Source organism: Meles meles, chromosome 20, assembly GCF_922984935.1.
Source record: "Meles meles chromosome 20, mMelMel3.1 paternal haplotype, whole genome shotgun sequence".
In the NCBI taxonomy this organism is placed as follows: Eukaryota; Metazoa; Chordata; class Mammalia; order Carnivora; family Mustelidae; genus Meles; species Meles meles.
The window spans coordinates 20,116,477-20,139,218 of NC_060085.1; the positions used below are offsets into that span (position 1 = coordinate 20,116,477).

Here is a 22,742-nt window from a genome sequence, read left to right on the forward strand (position 1 = left end):
CAGGAGCTCCTGCCACTGATGAAATGGCTTTTGAAAAGCTTCAAAAATGGAATTTTCTCCTGGAGGCGACAACGGAGTGTGTGGGGAGGGGGCGAGCAGGACACAGTCTCCCCGCACAGTGCTCAGGAGAGAGCACTCCCTGACTTTGTGTGGGGGAGGGGCAGAAGAGCCCCCCACCCACTCCGGGCGGGCCTGGGAAGGAAAGAGGTTGGGGAGCAGGCTAGGCTGGGGGCACAGAGAGGGGGTCCGGGCGGGCGGGCTTCGGCCAGGCTTCCAAGCATCTGCTTCTGTGTATGTAATTACGTTCAAGTGGCGGCCTCACCACGTTTCAGACGCCCTCCCAGGAGCCCCTCCTCCGCCCCATGCATCCCCGCTGGGTGCCGAGCAAGAGGACCATATGGAGGGAATAATAAGACAATTAACTTTCCATTAAAGAATAATATATGTGGGTTTTTAGGGAGGCGAGCGGCAGCAATCCCTACCCAGCAGCATATTTCACACCCGCGCCCCCCACCACCTCCACCCCAACGCGCCCCACATCCTGATCATCTTCACCAGGAGAAAGGAGGGCGCTGCTGGGTCTCACTGGGGGGTGGCTGGAGGAAGGGTGGGGGCTTTGGGCAGAGCAAAAGCAGAGCCCCTATGGCTAAGGTTCTGAGACTTCCGGGAACTGTGGGGAGGGGCTTTGATGGGCCTGGCTGGGGCTCCCTCAGCACCCCTCACCTGGCTATGAGCTTGTCCGCTGGGACAGCTGCGCTGGTCTCCAAGGGCGGGCAGGGTGGAGGGGGTCCGCCTGGCCAAGGAGCTGCAGGCCTGCCTCTCAGGGCACATGCGAACCACAGAGCTCTGACAGAAGGACCAACTGGGTTCTGGGGGTCATCACTGTTTCATTTCCCCTTTCCTGGTCCTCCAGGGGCTATAGGGTTTCCAGGCACCTTCCCCTACCCTGGCTTCCTTCCTTCTCTTCCACCCCAGCCCCTCTAGGGTTCTGAGCTTCCCGGGCACTCTTGGCACCACTAACCCCACCTGAATATCCAGATTCCCAGAGAGGACCCTCCCCAGATGGGGGCCAAAGTGCAGCCTTGGCTACCACCCCTAAGCCAGTGTGTGGTACACATGAGTTTTAGGAATTAGTGGTACCAGCCAGCGGGGAGGGCTGGAGGGACAGTGGGAGGCCTGACTCAAAGGCACGTGTGAAGGGGCCCTGTCCCTGCTTCCCTGTCCCTGCTTTCCTGCACCTTAGGAAAGGGGCCCTTGATGTGGCCAGACTTTGGTCCTTGCCAGGAGCCAGCTCCAGATGTGGCACTCCACAAATATTAATTACACAGTCCCAGGGAGCACTAAGCAGGCGGGGTACAGGAATGGCCAGAGGCAGACAAGATGGGCTGGGACTGAGGCACCATCACTGGTTCAGAAATGCCATTCCTGGCTACCCAGAGCAGTGAGGACGCCATCACAGACGCCATCGGTCTGAATCACCATGCCTGTCCAGAGAAGCACAGCAGTGCAGTGGGTGGGGGGAGGGGGAGGAGATTTGGGCATAGGGATCTCTGAGTCCTAGGGTCCTATTCTCTGTGGACACAGCTCAGCCGCTGAGGGGAGGGGCTGCCTCAGGGTAGTTCTTTCAGGCAGGTCCCAGACCTGCACCTCTGGCTTTGGTACTCCTCCCCAACCCCACTATTGCCTAACACTGGCCTGTCGGGGCTCCAGGATGGGACTGGTTCACACAGACAGTGGCTCAGGACCTTGGTTTTCCCATTTATATGTTAGGACCACAGGAATAACCAGCAGCCAGCAGCCGAGCTAAGGCGGTCACGGAACTGAGGCAGCCAGGGACGCTGACAGGGCTCTAAGCTGTTTCTGCCCCAATCAGAAGGTGAGGGAGGAGAGTTTAATGTGGACTGAGAAAGGCTCCCATAGGCCCAGGCTTGGCTTGACCCTTTCCAGAGAGTGACTTGTGGCCCCAGATCTCTGTTCCCAGCCCAGCTTTGGCCAGGAAGACTTCCTTCACCCCAGAGAGAGGATCTTCTTCCTCTCTTCTTTAGAGACCCTCCAAGGAAGGCGTCTCACCCAGGTCAGGAACCCGTCTCAGGATGGTGCCACTGATAAGCCAGGGGTTCTTCCTTATGTCCGACTCTAATCTCTCCTGCTTTGCTTTCCCGCAAAGTACCCAGAGTTGTTCCCCTTCTACACTGGACACCCAGTCAGGCGTGAGTAGGTTCCTGGCTGTCCCCATCAGAGTGACCTGGGTTTCAGAGCGGGGAGACCGGCCATGGCCACATCCTCCCCCACGCACCCCCAGGCACCTGATGAATTATTCATCCTGATCAGTCTCATTATGCAAATGAGCTCAGAGCCCAAGCATATGCTCTCTGCTCTTCCCCCGCCCCACTCAGGATGGGGACAATATGGTGCTGATGGGGGAGGGCAGACAAGGAGCTTGGGAGACCTTGATCAGCTTCCAGGGGTTCTGGAGAGGGCAGGCCACAGTAGAGTCCACACTTTTGTGCCCTGTCACATCAGGAATAGGCCAGGGCTTGGGGGGAGGTGGGGCTGGGGTACCCAGGGGTGGGGGCGGCATGGCTCAGGAATGTCTGGCTAAGCATGGGGGTGGGGATGGCCCTTGAGCACCAGGCTACAGTGGGAGCACCCACTATATGCTGGCCCTGGGCTCAAATGGGGAAACGTGATGGGGTCTTTGCAGATAGCCCCCACACCCCACCTTAGTGTGCTTTGCAGATTGCCCCCACACCCCACTAACCTGTAAGTGGGCCCCGGTCTACAGGCAGCCATGCCCCCATGGCGTTGTGCTTGGGAGGAGGAAAGCGCCAAGGCCAAGGAAAATGCTCCCAAATGCCACTGTCTGCAGTTTCTGGACTCCTGCAGCTGCCAGCTCTTGTGGCACCCAGCTTCTGGGAGTGGGGCAGCCTCCAGGGCTGGGAGAAGGGCAGAGGGCAGCCATGCAGGGGAAGAAGGCCAAGAGGGCCCTGATCAGGACACCCCAACTTCAGGGTGTTTGGGAGTAGCACAGAATCAGCTCAGGGAGGCCTGGGGAGGACCCTGGGGGCTGAAGATGTCAGCTCAGCAAAGCTGAGGCCAGGATCCCTGGGAGCACCTGCAGTCAGGTGGGAGTTCTGCTACAAGCATCCCCCGGACCCATCAGAGCTGGGCAGGTGCTGGCCCCACGGGCCCTCCCATAAACGTGTGAAGGAGAACCATGGTGACTCTATCAGGTCTGGGATGGCATGTAGGGGGCAGGGAGGTTGGCTCCCTCCTGCTCCCAGGGGATCGTCCTTTGCCTCTAGGATTCTTCACCTGCTTTCTTGCCACCCACTTCACCAGAGTGCCCAGCGCCAAGAAGCCGTCGCAGAGCTGTCAGCAGGAAGTAAGAGGCTGAGGAAGCAGGTGAGAAGAAACTGGAGCAGGACAGAGAGCCGCTGGAGAGCTGGCAGCCATCGCCAGGCGGAGGGGTGCCAGGGGGAGTCAGCCGGGAACGCCGGATCAGCACTTTTCCGCCTGAGGCCAGGCTGGCCACCACCGTGCCAAGCACAGCCCCTGCTCCAGCCCAGCTCCCCACGTCCTCAGCCTGACCCGCCCACCCTTCCGAGAGGTGCAGCCAGGGGAGAAGCAGCGCCCGGAACAGGAGTCGGGAGCCCTGGTCCAAGCAGCCAGCTGCGTGACCCTGGGGGTGGGCGGCTAGGTGTGTGTGGGGGAAGGTGTGCTCACTGATGAAAGTGTCTGCAATCACTCACCTCCCATCAGAAAGGAAGGGGCCAACAGGTTCTCGGAGTGAAAATGATCGGTGAGGGAGTCAAACTTCTAAAAACGGGGGCTGTACCTTTGTCAGCGCACACTGTTATTCTCACCATGTCCTCCTCCAGCCCGACCTTCCAGCCACACCACAGACCAAGAGCGAGGATCAGAGAGGATCAGGGACTCGCCCAGGAGCACACCAGTGGGCTTCCATCGCTGGTTCTCACCAGCCAGGGAGCTCAACGGTTCAGACAGAACCAAATCTCATGCATGAAATGCGGGCATTATCGTCTCATTGGCAAACGTCCGAGGTCTGATTTGCCCGTGATTATAAAACAAACAGTGTCCTCAAGTGGAGATGTCAAGGCACGGGGAAGATTCTCGACAGGAGGTGCCAAGTTAACAACTGAGGTGGGGTACACCTCACGTTCCAATACAAAAGCTGGAAAGGCACACGATACACACTGCAGGGTACTATCATTTCTCCATTAACCTGCACGGCTACACTTGGCAGCGCCCACTTAGAACCTAGTCAGTGCCGGGTGCAATTCCTGAGCATAAACTGACTTGTGTTCCGGAACAGCTTTTCCTACAGAGTCTTCTCTGGAAAGCTCTGCTGGCCTCCAAGTATGGCTGAGTCATCAAGAGTTCGCGGGAAGAGTGGGATGGGGGTTAGTGCAATTCAAGCCCAGCAGTTAGGGCAGGGAGGTTCAGAGAGACTGGGCCACGAGGGGGAGGATATCCAGCAAGCTGGGGGCTTGAGACCTCCAGACCCGGACTCCCTCCCCTGTCACGTTACCACCTTGTTAGCCAGCCCTGATCAGGGGCCTGGGGACAGTCCCATCCACAGCCAGTGGCAACACATTCACAGCCAGCCCCATTTCCTGGGTAGCTACCCTAAGCTAAGCAGGTGGAAAGGACCAAGGTTAAAACCCCACGGAAGCTTCCCCATAGAGGTTACACACCTGCTGATCCCAGTCCTGACCAAGAGGCATGTCACAAACAGTGTCCAGACCTGGCCTCACGGCTGAACCACCTATAGAAACTCTTGTTCACCCTGCCGGTCCTGGGACAACCATCCGCAGGAGAACCGTTACTCCTCTGCTCGGTTCCAGGGGGCGTGCTGGCCCAAGCCTGCTCTGGCGAGTCCCTGGAGTCCCACCCAAGCAGGCCAAGAGCTCAGCTCTCAGAGCCTCTGCATTTCCACATCAAGAGCAACGGCTCAGGAACCTGACAGCGACACATTTTGCAGCCTTCTGGGGGTGACGGATGGCCTGCTCTTCACATCACTATTTCAAACATTAACATAATCTCCGAGGATGAATGTGGCCGTTTGCGCCTAATCAATCACCCCTCCTGCCCTGATCCCTCAACTTGCCAAGCACCGGCTTTCAACCGGTCTCCTGCTGCAGCGCCCTGAGCGGCCCGCAATGGCTGCCCCCTCATCGTGTGGACGGTCCCTTAGCCTCTGGGTACAAGTGCACCCACAACACCCTCCAGGGCCTGGCCTCCTACCTCAGGCACTACTACAACACAGACCTCCCCCCACTTAAAAGACCTCCCCCCCGAAAGCCTGGGGAGCCTGAGCGGCTCAGTCAGTCATCCATCACTTGATTTCAGCTCAGGACCCCCACCCCGACGCTTGATTTCAGCTCAGCTTCAGAAACTCTAGAAGTTTCCCCACCTGCCCCAATAGGCCCCACGCCTAACCTCACTCCTTATTTCTGGAGCCCTTCTCCCATTCCCACTCAGAAAAGGGCCCCTGAGCAGAAAGCACAGGGCGGTGGGCTTACCTCACGGAGCTGCTGGACGCCCCCAAAAATCCGCATCACGCCGTCGATCTCCTGCTCCAGGCGCCGGGCCCAGTGCTGCATCCTGTGTGCAGAGAGGAGACAGGTATCAGGAAGGCCCCCCTCCCGAGTGACCTGGGGCACGACCAGTAGCAGCCATTCCTTCAGAACCTGATTTTCATTGGAGGGGAAACAGAGGCTAGCAACTGGAGTAAGGCTGCGATTCCCTTTGAAGCCCAGACCTGGTGGCGCAGGCTCTCCTCACGTACTGTCGGACGGGCAGGGAGGAGAGCGGATTGTCGTTGAAATGCGCTGAGGGAGTCCAGCAGCTCCAAGAAGCCTGCAGGGAGACTATTTTTCACCGTGAAGAGCCAGCCCTTGATGTTGCTGCTCTGAACATGGGGACTCTGGACACCAGGGAAGAGGGGGACATGAGTGAGCCATCTGGGGGCTGCTGCATGGCCGAGCCTCCTGTCCCCGAGGCTGGGTGAGGCCTGAGGAAGGGGAAGGAACATGAGTCACTGCTGTCCCCACCAAGCCCCTGTGTAGCCGGGGGCAGGTTCCTGCCCCTGCAGGCCTCATCTGAGAAGCGGACCTGGAAAGCTTCCGGTGGAGGCTGCCCTCGCCTTCCCAGCAGTCCGACACACAGAAGCTATTGGAAGTTCACTGCTGCCTGCAGGTCCAGCTCAGACCATCCGGCCCCTTTCTGGGGGCCTGGCGAGCCCCAGGAGTCCTTCACCTGAGCCACCAGCCTGAGCAGATCTCCTTCGCACTGCCATTACTCTGGGCTTGCTCTGACCCACCAGTGTCTCGGTTTCCTCCCCCAGAAAGTGGGGATAATCTGGGGCCACGTTGTAGGGTATGAGGAGGACACAAGAGAAGAGGTGGTCCAGGGTGCTGCACCGGGATATTTGTGAGTGGACAGGAGGGGCCGGTGGCCTCAGGGCCCAGTATTCCCAGCCCACACCCACAAACAGGAATGGCCTCTGGGAAGAGGCTCGGCTCATGTTCTAACCTGTGACTCGCCTTCAGGAAGTGCCAGATCCAGTGAGCAAAACCATAACAGTCCTTGCTAAGAGCCTGCCAGGGAGATGTTCTTCACACTTTCCAAGGTGTTCTCTGCTGTGACCAAGGGCCACTGCCCTAATGCATCTGAAAATCTGAAAAGGTATCTCAACTTCCTCACCCCAGCACACCGGGAACAAGGCCATTCCAAGGAGGGCTCCCAGGAGAGTTACCACAAACATTTAAATACACCATGGGGTAAGCACAGCCCATAGGGCAAGGTAGGGGTGGGGTGATACCAGCCCCCAGTCTCCGTAGGAATACCCCAGAAACCAAAGGATCCAGAAGATCGAATCTGGCCCTAATACGTGCCCTAGGCTGGCTACCTGCCCCACCTTCCCCAGCGCCACTCAGGACCAGGACGCTGTTAGCTCCCCAGCTCACAAGAGCTCGAGCCTCCACCCCAGCCCCCTGCCCCACATCCATCCTCAGGCCCATGGCTGGGGGCTGGGCCTGTGCCATTGTGTGTGCCCCGGTCGGTTGGCATGGGAACTTGGAGCAGGAGGCGGGCGGATCACTAATTGCAATTTGCCAAGCTGAATGTCAGGACCGTGATGGAAAAAAAAAAATCAACATCAAAAGCAATAGGTATTAGCTTCAGCTTGTTGCTGGCTGAGCCACAGCCTGATGCCCACCTCCACTCCCCACCACAAGGAGAAAGCTAACCCTAAGCCCAGGAGGGGGCCCGGCTGCAGAGCAGGCTACAAAGGGCAATCAGGCCTCTGCTGCTAGCCAGGGGAGGGCAAAGCCCAGCAGAGAACCGAGAGCCTCCTTGGCCCCTGCTTCTACGTGCCGGGTGCTGATGGCTTGGCTGTGGCTGTGGGTAGACAGCGGGGCAGGTGGCTATTTTGTGCTCCTGAGATGGAGCCCGGGGTGGGGGGTGGGGCTAATGTTGAGGTGGGTTGCTGTGTCCAGCTAGGTACAAAAATGGTTGAGGTCAAGGAGCTGGTCTCCGTAGGGAGCCATTAACTCTGCCCTGGCCCTGACCCTGACCTCAGCCACTCACTCACTCGTCTAGGATGAATGCCAATCATAATCGTCTCTGGGACTAGTAGGTACAAGGATACCCGTGCTGTCCATGGAGTGGTGTCAGCATGCCACCTGCTCTCTTGCTTCATCACGAAGCAGCGAGCATTATCATCCCCATTTTACAGATGAGGAAACTGAGGCACAGGGGCTTTATGTGACCGGCCCAAGGCCAACCACCCAAGAAGCAACAGACACAGAGCCTGATCCACAAAGGTGCTAGAGTCAGCCAAGCGAGCATGTGCACCCCCTCCCAGCTCTACATCCAGGATCATCGCTTTGAGAACCTGAAATGGGCCATAGTGGGAATATTTATACCACAGAAATCGGCAAATGCTACAAATCACAGTCCCCCACCCACCCCCGCCCCCAGAACGAATTGTAGAACCTTTACTAGCACACCACTGATTGGGCCCCAGGCTGTTGACTCTTTTCTAGTGTATCTCTAGGTCTCTGGTTCTAAGATTTCACAGATAAGTAAAAGAAAATTAATTGGAAGAACAGACATGGATGCCAAGTTTTTATTTTGTTCAGACAACACATTATTATTATTATAATCACCATCATTTCATCTAAAAAGGCTATTTCAACACTAAAAGAATTTTAGAAGAGCCAAATCTCAGGATAAATCCAATTCTTTCCAAGACACACACACTCTTTCCTCCCTCCCACTGTCTGTCTGTCTCTGTCTCTCTCTCTCTCTCTCACACACACACACACTCACATGCACATACACATGGCCTCCCCACTTCCACCCCCAGGCTGAGCAGCTCTAGACTCTGCTCTAGGCCACAGAGACCGGTCTGCCCATGATATGGCAGGACACATGTCCTCCTGGGGGCTGGGGCTGGGGGAAGGTGGCTCCAGCCCCCTGTCTTGTGCCCTGGGCCTGATGGACGGACAGACCCCAGGCCCCTGCGGCACTACACATCAGAACAGTGCCAGGGAAAACAAGTGACTCTGAGTATTCACCTAAACCAAACCCAATTAGGAAGGCAATATGTGTGTCCCAGTATTAAAAAGAACATCATAGATAAATCATTTCACTCTCACTGAGACGAGATTCTGCGGGTTCCAGGGTTTGGCTGGCATTTCAGTGCTGGCTCCCAGGCGTTACACCATGGGACCGAGGAGGCCGGTAGTCAACTCTACACCTCCAGAGCTCCTGTCTGAGGGTTGGAGAAAGCACCCACCACGCCGAGGCTAACGTGGCCAGACACAGTTACAGTCACACGCCTGGCGGAATGGCATTGGGGCTTTGTAAGTATGGGGAAACGTATCAGGGTCCATGGCCCCACTGGGTCAAAGGCAAGCTGACCAAATCTTGCCTGGGCTCCCATCAGCCCTGGCTCCGCAGTGCCTCGCTGGTCGGACAGTGCTGCCCATGGGTCACCCTCCCTACAGGGTAGGCCCACCTGCTGGTTCCCTGCGTCCCTGTGATTTTCCATGCTCTTCACCAAGATGACACTGCTTATCTCCAAGTGTCTCTAAGTGCCAAATTAGTAAGATAGGGAGGAGAGAGAGTGTCTGGGAGGAGGCACGTGCAGTCAGGGGCTGCAGCCCTCAGGATGACTGGTGTGGGCAGGAGAGGCCGAGGACAGAGCCTTGTATCTCTGTGTCCTCCATATGCATGAACCCAGGGAGGTGCAGGCCCTGGGCCCCCATTCTGCAAATAAGAAAACAGAGGCCCCTGGCAAGGGTTGGTGCAGGGCATATACATAAAGGGAAGCCAGACTTGTCCTCCTGGTTCCATCAGTTCCCTGACCCCAGCCTTGCAGGATGAGGCAGCTTCTGGGAAGCCTCAGGCACAGGTGCCTCTGTGACCTTGACCTTGACCTTGGGGAGTTGAAGTCTCTTCAAATCTCAGTATTCCTGTCTGTAAATAGGGGGGATGACTGGCTGGAAAGCTTCGATGGCCAAATCCACATGGCAGCCTTGATTCCTAATTACCAGGCACTCCCGGGGGGCTATAAGAGCACCCACAGCAGCGTCCAGTGCTCAGGAAAGCTCCCTCCAATGACTAAATGACCGCAATTAGGGAAAGGGGCGTGGAAGGAGGGAGTGTGGAAAGAGTTGCCAGAAAGGCTGAGAGAGGCAGGGAGTGGGCACAGGGCAGAGGGGCACTCATCCTGGGCCTGGCAGACTGAGCGCCGCCCAGCAGGAGGAAGGCCCAAGGACGCCAGGCCTCGCTCTCCAGGGCAGACTTCAAAACCACAGGCAAAGGAGCGAGGTCATCTCCATGCGGGGTGAGGAACTGGGGCTGAGGACCCCCTTCAGCACGCAGAACCACCTAGAGCCCAGCCCGAACCTGGGAAGACCCTGGCCAGCCTATAGGGCGTGCTCTGGGGCCTCAAGCTCTGAGGCCAGTTGCACGGGCTCCCCCAGAGGGGAGGGGCGGGGGGGGAAGGGTGGGGGAGAGGGAGGAGGGGAAAAAGGGAAAAAGCCCACGTGCAGATGCACAGCACAGATTAAACTGTTGCCAGTTGTTAATTTTATACGCGACGTTGTTGATCAGAATGTGATTTAATTGTACAGTATAATCCAGGCTTTTGGAATAAATTATGCAGAAAACTCATCTATAATTAAACAAATCAAAAAACCAGAGACAGGTGACACGGCAGGTTTACCCTCCGAGGGTACGGGTGGGTGTGGGCGGCTGGACCCTGTGGAAGGGCGAGGAGGAAAGGCGGCAGAGATTGTTCCAGAGCAGACAGGGGCAGGTCCAGGGTGGCCAGCGTCTAGCAGGGGCCTCAGGACTCCTGACCTCTACCTCTGCAGGCCTCTTTACCACTACGGACGGAGGCATTCTGCCATCAAATCCTGGCCGCAGGCTGCCTCCACCAGGCCAACTCCTTGGATCAACCTGGTTCTCTGGGGGACCTATGAGCAATCTACAGTCCTCCCACTAGCTCAGCAGAGCAGCCATCACGAGGGGCAGGTAGGGGGCGGGGGGCAGGGGTGGAACTGCAGGTGAAGCAGGAGGGGTGGACGGCAAAAACAGGACGAGCCTGGGGTGGGTGAGGGGTGTGGGGCCACCTGCGGCTCAGAGCATGGGAGCCAAGCCTGGCAGTGGCGGCAGCCCACAGGTCTCCTGCTTCTCTCGTGACAGGCTGGCCAATTATTCTCCCGGCTCTGGGGGAGGTAATGATTTAAAATAAATTGCTATTTAATTATTCTGATTATATTTCAGCTGGCCTGCCACCTCCCACCTTGGTGCCTTCATAGTCTTCTGAAGGGGAAAGAAGAAAAGATAGGGCAGGAGAAGAGTGGTAAGGGACAGACAGATGGAGACACACAGACCTGGAGAGAGCCCAAGAGGGCTAACCCCAGCCCAGGGGAAGATGACGTGAGTGGGCCTGGAGAGGGTGTTCGTCTCCCAGCAGCCACCCAAAGCGCAGATGGCAGCTGTGGCCCCTGCTGAAGCAGTACCCCGGCCGTGGCTGGCCCTCCCCCTGGACCACAGATACATTGCAAATAGCAGTAAGCTCAAGGCTTTTGCACCCCAGGGCTGTGGCATCTCCACAGCCACCTCCACCAGGGAGTCCTCCCTGACTGCTTGGGTGGATGTCTCTCTCTACCCAGACTGAGTGGCAGGATCCAGTCCTGGCTCTTCTGAGGCTTTGAATCAGGCCTCAGTTTTCCCATCTGGAAAATGGCAATAAAGCTCACCAGTTTTCTACCTCTCAGGACCCAAAGAAGAGGCAGTTGAAAACAACGACTCCACAGAGGGGTTGTCAGCAATGCTGACTGCCCCACACATTCATGGGCTCAGACCCACAGTGCAATCTTCTTCCTCAGACCTGCAGCTCCCTAAGCATGGGATGGCTGTGCCTATGCCTTAGACTGGCCTCCAGGTGGGTTGCAACCCTCCCTGAGTGGCCTCAGAGACCCTGACACAGGTCCAACCCCGTGGGAGAGGCCAGGCCTCTTGAGATCAGAGCATCCTTCCCCATCCGCTCAGGAGAGAAGATGCTTGGGCCTTGGCGTCTTTCAGGACTCAAAGCCCAGGGTATCACCCCCGATCCTGATTTGATCACAGCCTGCTGAGGATGGCAGAGGGCAAAAGTCTAGCCAAGCTCATTGGCTTCTGAGAGGTCAGCTGGGTTCAGCCACTCCTGGCCAAGGACATGAAAGTGCCTACAGATATGGAGGGCAGTCAGCACAGGGTGATGGGGAGCGTGCTGGCTCAGCTGATGCAGGTGTAATGAGGCTCCCCTGCTAGCCGCATACCCCCTCACCAGGTAAACTGAGGCACAGGACTCAAAGGACTGGCCCATCTTCAACTGATTTGTAATTCAGCTAAAGAAACCCCTATAGTGTAAGCAACATGGTACTGCTCCCCCATGTCAGGCCCCCCATCCCCCCACACCCCCCTCCCATGTACATGGGGACAAAGGCGGCTCACTTATCACAAGTGACTCTCAGAGAACCTGGGGAGGGGCTGACTCTGCCGAAGCTCGAATTAGTCCAAATACATCGGCCTCGACTATGTGTGTCTTGGGACCCTGCCCAAATACTGCTCCTTAATGAGGTTATTAATTACGGGCTGTCCCTTCCCTATCTTTCCCCGGGAAAAAGCTTTTCCTTCTACTTGGCTCTCAGCTAGGAGGCAGCCGTGGCAGCGAGACTGTGCCTCCCCCCTCAGACTAACAGTGAACAATCAGCCGGCTTTAATTAGGGCGCTGGGTCCAGCCCAGTATTTACTCCTAACAGCTTGACTGGGGGAGGGCAGGAAAACCTGGAGCCAGCGAGCAGCATGGCCCATGGCTGGGAGAGCCAGGCAGCCCGTGTGGCCCAGAGACGGATGGAGGGTGTCTGGACTCACACAGCAAATGGTCACAGATGTCGGCCTCATTCCCCACAATCAGTGCAGGATTAAAGGTCCACGGGGGCTCCGGCTATCTATGGGAAGGACCCATAGATGAGGCAAACCTCAACCAGGGACGTGCTGGTTGAGACGGGGGAGGAAGTTTTCCCAGGAGCATGGAGGGTCACCTGAGCCTGACTTCTGTTTCTGCCATGGTTAGCTGTGTGACCTTGGTAACATCCTTTCATCTGCCGGCGCCTCTGGTAACTCGTCTAGAAAGTGAGGTGGTCATTACATCCACAGCCATGGGGGTTCCAGAGCAACCCCTCGGCGGGTCCCTCCTCACCACGCCTGGTATGGGGTTTTCCAGCAGTGGGGAGAAGCCCGTAAGGGGGACTGCTCTGGCTTCCATGGGAGCAGCCCTTGCAGTACCAGGAGCGTGGCTGGAGAAGTCACCAAGGAGTGGGGGATCCAGGCCAGAGCTCCACTAGGAGGGTGGGGATGGGCCCTGGGGCCACCTCACCCCCAGACCCTTTTGTGTACCAGGCCCTACTCTGCGGCGACATCCAGCACAGTGCTCGGCCTCTCCAGACCTCTGTTTGTTTCTCTTTGTCCAAGAAGGGGCAGCGTGAGGCCTCCACAGGCCATTTGGGCTCTAACTGGGGTCTCCCTGCCTGAGGCCTGCACATGTGAGTCAGCATCACAGCGGTGACAGACTAGCATTCTCACTGCGCTGCCTCAGTTCATCTTCACAGCAGTCCAACCCTCATCCCCACTCCTCAGACGGGGAGACTGAGACACAAAGCAACCGAGTGTTGTGGCCAAGGTCACAGCTAATGAATGCCCATCAGGACAACTCATACCTCTCCTCAGGACCCTAGTCTCAAAGGCCCAGATGCTGGCGTGCCCTGGCCTCTTGGCCATCTGCCATCTAACAGATCTCTCAAACTGAATGGATCCCAAACTGAGACTCTGACTTCCCTCTGGAGCCTCACTCTCTCTTTTCTCCTTCACTGGCCACCTGCCCCGGCAAGGCTGATGGCATCCTTCCCCTTGCTCCTCAGGCCACACTGGCCTCCTCACTGGGGCTTGAATACACTCCTATACTCTGTGCACAGGCCTTCGCACATTCTGTTCCCTCCACCTGGACTGCTCTTTCCTTAGAAGTCCAGGAGGCCCCCTTCTCACCCCCTTCAGGTCTCTGCCCACACCTCACCTGCTTGGTGAAATCCACTTCCTCACCCCACTTTAAGTTGTGCTCCCCCCATCCCCTGCCCCAGCAACAGGATCCCCACATGCCCCCTAGGGTTACTGTTTCAGCTAGCATTCCACCAGACTTCCTCTCTTTTGTCTCCTGCCCTCCGAGAGAGAGGCACCTCCTGCTCTTTGGCCTGGAAGAACAGGCCAGTTGCCGAGTGGCGGTGGCCCCCAGAGTGGCGGTGGCCCCCAGAGTCGGAGTGACTTCCCCACCATCCTGCCTAGCTGGCGTGAGGCCCACCCAGGAGCAGGCAGGTGGGCTGGGCAGCGGAAGCCTGCAGAGGGGCTGGAAGTGCAGAGGCTGCCCCAGGGCTGGCCCAGGAGGCACTCCCTTTCCCTGGCTCCTCTCCCTATGAATTATTAAAGCTCATTTATGATGGGCCTGCCGAGGACTGGGCCTGTGGCTTCTGTGCATAATTCATGGCTCTCCCAGAAGGGCTGGGTGCTGGATCAGCCAATTTTTCCAGGAAGCAAGAAGAAAGTGCGGAGAAGGAGTAACCCAGACATGGGCTGTCTTCCGTGTAGCTCCATCTCCCTGTGCCATCTGGGGGCACCCAGCACCTCCACCCACCCCTGCCCCATGCTGCCTTCTCCTGCACACTTGAATTCTGGTTCCTGGGGCCTGAGTCCATGGCTTTGTGCAGGCTCACCCACTCCTGTCTCTGTGCCTCAGTTTCTCATCTATGGACAGATGGAGTGGTGGTGTTCAGACTGCAGTGGCGGCAGGATCAACCACCTTGGTTCCCCTGGGGGGACGGCATCATTTGTCTCCAAAAGGTACCAACAACCAGATGTCATCATCTGTGCATTTCCCCACAGACTAGAGCTGGGACGAAGCAAGGAGCAAGAGGAGTTCACGAACCAGCTGAGGCCTCCCCAGAACAAAGCAAAGTGTCCAGGCCAAGGACACGGGGTATCTGCCAGCCACTCTGCCCAGGATCCGCCGTCTGCTCCCCAGGCCAGGAGCCACCTGCCCTAGTTACTGGTACAGATCATGGCCATTTTTGGGTTGTAGCACCTGCTTCTCACCCCAGGATAATTCCCAGGAAATCGGGCACAATGGGAAGGTAACCCCTACCCAGGCCCATGTAGCAAATGGGTAAACTGAGGTTTAGTGAAGCTGACCCTTAAGAGATGAGTATATTGACGCAGCCCCCATGCCCAGCCCCATGCTCTGGTGGGGGAGCCATGCCCAAGCCTGGTCTCGGGAAGTGCACGGTAGAGTTGAGGCACCCGCAGAGGTCACCAGGTGAGTCACAGAGGGATCCAGGAGCCCCAGCCACTGGTCCCCGCCCCACAGCAGTAGCTGCAGCCTGACTAGAGGCAGCAAAAGAGGCTCTCTCCATGTGTCACCGACTACTTCAGTCTGTTTCTGTGATTCACATGTCCCTATCTCCCCTCCTGCACATCCTCCCCGCCCCCCAGCATGAGTCAAATCCTCGCTGAGCCACAAATAGCCGTCCTCTGTGTGCATCTTCGACATGGCCTCCTGCCTTAAGGGAAACAGAGAGCCCCCCCTACTCGGGGTCCTCGGTTCCTCCTCAGGGCAGAGATCCCCCCGTGGAAGCTGGCAGGCCCCCAGAGGACACCCAGGTACAGAGAAGAGGTGGAGCAAAGACCAGAACCCAACCTATCAGGGCCAGCTTTGTTCTCTGGCCTTGACACACCTCTACCAAGTGACCTCCACCAGGAAGTCTTCCTGGATTTCCCCTACCTCCTTTCAAATCCATAGTCCTTACCCTACCTTATGGACCCTTGCCTTGATTTGGTACTATAGCCTGGTCCCATCACCAAGCTCCCTGCAGAACTTAGCTTGCAGTCTGGCAAAGAAGAGTCTTCTGGAAGTGCCTACAGATAGATTTAACTAAATATCTCCCCCTCACCAGACTGGTCCCTACCCTGTTCACCTACCTTAGCAGTGGGAAAAAGGCTGCAGAGCAGGGCTGGGAAAGGGCCTCCAACTTCCACAGGTGGTAGAGCACCAAGGAAAGGACCAAGGACCAAGGATGCTGGGTGCTTTGTGCAATCCCACTGACGTCACACAGCACCCTTGGCTAGGTGAGGACCAATCCAGGCCCGTTTCATGGATGAGGACTCTGAAGCTCAGGGGATAAAGCAACACACCCAAAGCCACAAAGCCAGTCCGTGCTGAACCAGAATTTGAACCTAGCAAAGTATGGCACCAGAGCCCAGGCCTGTCTTAGTCTAGCGCCTCCCTAATCCCAAGGTGGATGCCAATGGCCAAGCTCTAAAGTAGGAAATAGGGTGAAGATAAGGGCCAGTCCCCATTTATGACTGTTTTCAGCTCTGAGAAGGGGCCCGTCCTTACATCCGGGCCCCTGCTGCCTCCCCAAGCAAGCCAGAGCTGGGTGTAATTGGGAAGTTCTTCTTTTTTTTTTTTTTTTTTTTATATTTTATTTATTTATTTGACAGAGAGAGATCATAAGTAGGCGGAGAGGCAGGCAGAGAGAGTGAGAGGGAAGCAGGCTCCCTGCCGAGCAGAGAGCCCGATGTGGGACTCGATCCCAGGACCCCGAGATCATGACCTGAGCCGAAGGCAGCGGCTTAAACCACTGAGCCACCCAGGCGCCCCGGGAAGTTCTTCCTTATACCCCACCAGAGCTGCCCTACTGCAGGCATGTTGTCTCGGCAGTGAGGAGCCCAAACCCCCCCACCCCGGCACGCCAAATCCCACCTTGGGAAGCCTGGACTAAGTTGCGGGGAGGAATGCCCACTTCCTTCCTGTGGGATTTGCTTCTCACTGGCGCCTGGCTTCTCTGAGCCTAGAAACTTCATGTAAATCGAATGGGAGTGCTCAACCCACCTTGACGCCTTGCGGCGCTTTGGGCTGGTTACTCTCAGGTGCTCGGTGGTGAACCTTTTAGCAATGCAAATCCCTTCTGTGGGATGTGCTGTGGGGGATGAAGGCTGACTCCCGCAAGGAGGGGGACTCAGGGGCCAGCTCAGCAGCCATGCCTCCTTCCAAGGAGCCCTAGTGAGGCAGCCAGGCGGAAAGGAGCCACTCTGCCTGGTGAGCCTGAATCCTCATTGGGGCTGGCCTGGGGAGAACAAAGCCTGCAGGGCTTGTCCCGGATAACAATACTGGGCAGAAGTCTCCCACCTTCTGCAAATTCCCCGCTGGCTTGCTCACTATTCATTCATTCATTCATTCACTCACATGATTACCAGGCCAGACTGCAGGCGGGGCACGGGGAAGAGATACAATGGCGGTCAGGGCAGGTGCCGGCCTGCTCTCCGGAGCTTGGAATTCAGACAGAACAGACGTCTGCTCTGATTCAGACCCGATGAGCAAAGAGAAGGGGGTCTAGTGAGCCTTGAGGGGTGGCATGCAGGCCAAGGGGCCTGACCCACCCTCAGGGGCTGGCCAGATGAGGGGAGTGCTGCAGAGCTGGCAGGCGCTCCAGACAGTGGGGGCAGAACATGCCAGGCCCAGCAGCAAGGTGAGCCCAGTCCACGGTGATGTGCTGTGAACACGCAGACCCACCATGGGCATCACGGCAGGCTGCTCTCCCACATGGAGTTCCACAGAACTTCAACCTCAAGCACACGGGGGAGCATCGCCACGTGCCAAAGGGGGGCAGGGTGGTGGGCTCCTGACAGCGGGGAGGTGAGCAGAGCAGGCCCTTGTGTCCCCCTTGTGCTGACTTGTGGGCCACCCCTGCCAGGGTATCTGCCCTATGTTTTACAGGCACCCAGGGCCAGTCTATGAGAAAGGGGCGGGCTGCCTCTCCCCACTTCTTGGATGAGAAAAGCAGGGCTCAGAGGGGCTGCCAGTCAACTGTGTAAATTTTGTTTCACACAAGGTTACCTACTACTTGCCCTGCACAGCGGGGGTTGCTGAATGCTCGGCCCCCACCCTCTGTGAGCTCTCCCTCTGGGAAAGGTGGGCCCTGGGCTGCACGGGTGTGGAAGTACCCAGAGAAGGCCCTCTGGACAGAGGAGAAAGGGGGACAGACTGGCGTGGAAGTGCTCAGTCTCCCAGGAACAAATTCCATTCACTCATTCACTCAGGACTACCTGGTCGCCATTACAACTGGGACATGGTGCAGGGCCTCCCAACACTGCCCCATGCTTTGTACCTTGTGACCTGGACCCCCACCCCCCGCTCCCCGCTAAGCCTCAGCCCATTGCACATCAGAGGTTGGGGACAGTATTTCTGTCTGCACGGGCCAGATGGGGCTCCAGCAGTAAAACCCTCCTGCTGTCACTCCAGCCAGAGATGCCTGCAAGTGCAAAGCGCTCACAGTTTTCCTGATATTTCTGACACAGATGTTGTCATTAAAACACCCTCTCTTGAGTCCAGGGCCAGGCACATAGCTGGTGCTCAAAATGTGTTGGCTACAAGACCAGAGGCTCCAACCTCACACTACAAAATATAGGAAATATGGTCCCATTTTAAAGACTAGGAAACTGAGGCACAAACTGACTCAAACAAGGCCATGTATGGGACTCTGCTTATGACCCACAGCTCCTCCCCTCCTCAATCTCCATGCCCTGGACCAGGTTTTCTAGAAGGCAGCAGGCAGGCACAGCAAGGCCAGCAGAGCTCATGGCTCTGGGTCCCACTGGAAGCCCCAGGGAGTCCCCACACTTCTTCATGTTTGAGTAACGGCCTCCATACGCCACCAATCTGGAAATCACCTGTGAAATTTATTTCCCCCGGCGCGGGCTTGGGAACCATGTAAATCACCCCGCTTAACGGCCTCTGGGATTGTTCCCTGCCACCCCTCACCAGCTGCTCTGTGCCAGAGCCCCGGTCATGAGCTGTGCATAGCCTACAGTGTCCTGGGTGTTACGTGGCACTGTCCAGGGGCGCAGCAGGCAGGAATGTGTCAGTAGGGCGGGGATGGAGCCCGCCTGAAGTTTTGGACACTGGGTCTGAAGGGGCAAGCTCCCCCATTCACGCCCCTTGTCGTTGTCCCCCCATCAGTGGCCTTGTCTTGGAGGAAAGTGGGTCTGAGTGGTTTCCCCAGGCCTCTACAGCCCTAACTGGGGGAGGCCCAGGGCTATGGGAATGGCAGGGACCCCAAGAAGGCCTGTCAGAACTCCATCTAGAGGACGAGCCCTGCACCCCCTGACCCCCCACACTACCAGAGTCAGTGTCTCTTGGATGCCTCTTGAATGCCTCTTGCAGCACCAGCCAGGCATAGTTATTATTTATTCAGCCTTGCTTCCATTTCTTCTTCCATGGCGGTTTCCCCCACAGACGGTGAGCTCCCAGAGAGCAGGCTCGGCACACAGTTGAGAAGAAAGGGGCGGTCAGGAGCCAGGAGGCAGGTCCTGGGACATGGGCAGGCTGTGGCACGGTCAGCGGGGCGGGTGGGGTGAGAGCAAGTGTCAGCAGAGGTGCAGTCAGGCCGGCTGAGGGAGCCTGGTGATCTCCCTAGGACAGGCCACAGACTCTGGCCACTGGCCACGTGCATAGGCATCTGGGAACAGCTGGCTTCCACAGGGACCACAACCAGGATACTCCCCAGAACCAGTATGTCAGCCCCCACCTCCTCTGCCTTGAAGCCTCAGCCCCCCTTGCTAGATGGGGGCAAAGGGGGGGGTCCTGTGTTTACTTTCCTAATCCCATGCTTCTCTACCTTGGCTCACCTGGGTGGCTCTGGAAGATATTGATCCCTAGCCCCGCCCCAACCCAATTAAATAACATAGTCCCATGGGTTCCTGGACCCCATGGCCCCCTCTCCCCTAAGGGGAGACCTTAGAGTCAGCCCCTGAGCTGGGGCAATTCCTTGTTAAAGCCACAGGAGAGTGTGTGGAATGGCCTTTGCCTTATGCCACCAGCAAAGCCAGGCCCATATGGCGGCCCCGTCCCAGACCATGTAAAAGTTACTCCTGCTTCCAAAGACAACCAGCTTGGCCTTCAGACCCCTGTGCAGACTCTGTTCAGTGAACATTTACTGAGCAATTGGTATGTGTGAGCTTGGAGCTCCAGCCAAGGACAGGTGGGCCCCACTGTTGTCTCTCCCAGGCCCACAGCCTTGAAGGGCAGGCAGCAAGGTCTATAGTGAGACAAGAATGAGGGAGCCTTTGGGCAGCCCAGGAAGCCTCTGACCCACGTGGAGAAGTCAGGGGAGGCTTCAGGAAACAGTGACTCCCAGTCAATCACTCCAGGACATGCAGAGGTCAACTGGACCACAGGCAGATCCTGCCTGGAGCTGGCAAGGCCCTTTGCAACCACTCCTGGCTTAGTCCAACCACTGCATGGCTTAGTCTGCACTTAATGCTTAGTGGGTGCTTGTTAAGCCCCTGCGGAAAACGATGAGCACTGTCCTCATGGGTACTCAGTCCTGAGGGCAGAGATCCACTCCTAGACCCATCAGAAGCAGCCCCTTGTCTGTGGGCCATAGCACCAGCTTACAGGGTAAGATAGAGATGAGAACTACACAGAATGAGTAGCAGGAGAGCATCGTCCTCAGCTGAAGAAGGATCCATCAATCTGGAGGGTCCTGGGAATGATGAGGATACTGAGGCTCAGAGGAGAAGGGCAGGTGGTTTACCCAGACTCCCACAGTGAGCTGGATACAGGCCAAGGTTAGGGTGGGGTAGGACACTGGCAGAGGGAGGAAGGGCAAGGGGAGGCCCAGTCCCTACACCACAAGTCCCTGAGATTTCTGGGGACTGAAGCAGCCAAGGTCTGGTTTTAAATACTTGACCTTGCTGCCTGTCTGCCTCCCTCCCTCTGAGTCTCCCACAGGTAAATCTAGGCACCGCTAGGGGTGGGGGTGGGGAGTGGAGCTGGTTGGAAGATGGAGGGTGAGGGGTGGAGTAGTGGGAGAATGGGGAGTGAATCTAGACTTCCCTGCTCCCCCACCCTGTGTATGCACAGGTGGCCACAGTACCCTCAGCTTCCACCAGCTAATGGGAGAAGGCCTCAGAAGGAGACTCAGATCAGAGAAGGCCTGCCTTGGTCTGGAGGACTCATAGCTGTGCCAGTAAAGTCCAGCTCCAGAGAGCCCCCATCCCTCATGTGACAGGTGGGGAACAGCAGCCAGATGGGCACTCGACCTAGGGACGAGACAGAGCTCAGGGCTTCTCCTAAGACCTGTGCCCTTGGTTGACTAACCACTGGACATTGTGGCCAGCCTGGACCCACAATCGGTGCAGAGAACAGAGGTCAGAGAATTACAGGAAGGGCCAGGGGCAAGGTCATGAGAATGCGGCCTCGATGGAACATGGATCTTGTCATATCTATCAGAGGAGCCAACCAATGACACGCCAGTGCTCTCTGTAGTAAGCAGACACACAAGTACACCCACCCTGCAGCTGCCCCCACCCAAGACTAGAACCAAGTCTCACAGGCAGCACCCAGCCAAGTTCAGGCCCTCCCCTTGGCCATGTCCATGGGTCACTTCTTCAGCTCTGCAGCAGTAGGACATGGCCTCTGTCTGCAACTTCGCTGTTCGCCCACCGGCTCCAAGGACCCAGGGGGCACCCCAGCACCCTGCGAAACCATGCTCCAAGGAACTCAGCCTGATAAAAGAGGCAGTGCTTAAGGAGGAACAGCTGTGATGGAAGGGCACAGGAGTGTGGGGGCACCTCAAAGGTCCTGTGGTCAGGGGACTGCCTGCAGGAGGTGGGCTGTAGAAGGGCCACATGAGGCTGTGGCTGGGTGCTCAGACCTGAGTACTGGGGTATGAATCCTGCTTCCACCACTATCTGGGTGATTTCAGCACCACTCAGCCCTGTTGAACCTCAATTCTTCTTGTCTGTGAAATGGGAATAAAAATGGACTGATCTCACTTTATAGGATAGGTGAAATATATCACCCAGGGCCCAGCTCATAGTGATGTAGTTAAATGATGTATTTAAAATAACCAAGTCCCTAACAAATGCTTCCTTGAGCATGGATACACTCCTCCTTCCCCTCCCCTCCCACCTTCTTCCTCACCCCTACCCCATGTTCAGCCCTCTGGCCTCACCCTGCAGCAAAAATTGCCTTCCTATTCTCTATTACTCTCTCCTTCTTGCTAACAAAACCCAAGTCTGTAAGAATCTCTCCTGCCTCCAGCCTCAAGGTGACCCTATCCTTTGCTCAAGGGTAAATCCTGATTATCCAGAGCCAATCACAATGCACTTTCCCTATCGCCAGTGATTGGTTGACAGTGGACATGTGACCCACTGCTAACCAATAAGGTACGAGGGGAAGTTGGCTAAGGGCTTCTGAGCCAGGTTTCCCAACCTCTTAAGAGGAACCCAGTATCCCCTTTACTCCTGTCGTCTGGTACCTGTGATGCCCGGAGCTATGGCAGCCATCATGTTGCCATGAGGGGAGTCAGCCAAGAGCAGACAGCCCCACTAAAAGTGAGGCCAGACAGGCAGAGTGCAGGTGTGGACTTGGTCCTCAATGACAGCCTCCACTCACCCATCTCTGGGCTCCCTGTCAGAGGATAAAAGGACTAACCATGATGAAAAAATCTTCATGCTGTGGTTGCCATGGTATATGCAAAAACTGCATCTTTTCCTTGCAGCCAAATATACTCTTCAGACTCGCCTTTTGTAGGGGTAGTTGTCAGCTCAATGCCTACTCCTGGAAGCCCCTGTGCACTGGGGCATAAGGTTGTCAGAAAGGCCCATGGGGGTAGGGAACCCAAGGAGGGCATTTGTCAGAAGGGCTCTTTGCCTTGGAACTTGGGCTAAGCAGGCCGGCCTGACAGAGGGATAGGATGAGCAAAGGCCAAAAGGGACAAAGGCCAGTGCTCCTACTAGGACCTGCAAGTGGCTGGGCCTGGCTAGAGCCTGGAGGGTCACAGGGCTAGTGGCCAGAGCCTGCAGCCAGCCCAGGCAGGGCCTCCAGTTCTAGCCTGGGAGGTCGGGCTGTGCCCACGGTAGGCTGCCGGGGTGCAAGGTCATCGCTACCCCTCAGCAGGAGACACTGCAGTGTGCCTAGGGGATCCAGGGAAAGAAGGGAAGACTTCAGGTTCTCTCCAAACCACCCTCACCTCAGCTCACAGGGGGAAACGAGCAATGTCCATCTGTGACAACCTCAGCACCTGTTTCGTCAGCTTGTTTCTCTT

General features: G+C 56.9%; 1 protein-coding gene across 5 annotated transcripts in view; it reads right to left on the minus strand.

Moving 5' to 3' along the window:
* CACNA2D2 (calcium voltage-gated channel auxiliary subunit alpha2delta 2) overlaps nucleotides 1-22,742 on the minus strand; it is a 139,836-nt gene that overhangs the window by 107,411 nt on the left and 9,683 nt on the right. For all 5 annotated transcript variants that reach the window (XM_045991637.1, XM_045991636.1, XM_045991634.1 and 2 more), the window contains exon 2: nucleotides 5,547-5,628. In XM_045991637.1, the coding sequence (XP_045847593.1) occupies nucleotides 5,547-5,628 (82 nt within the window). The remainder of the gene's footprint in view (nucleotides 1-5,546; nucleotides 5,629-22,742) is intronic.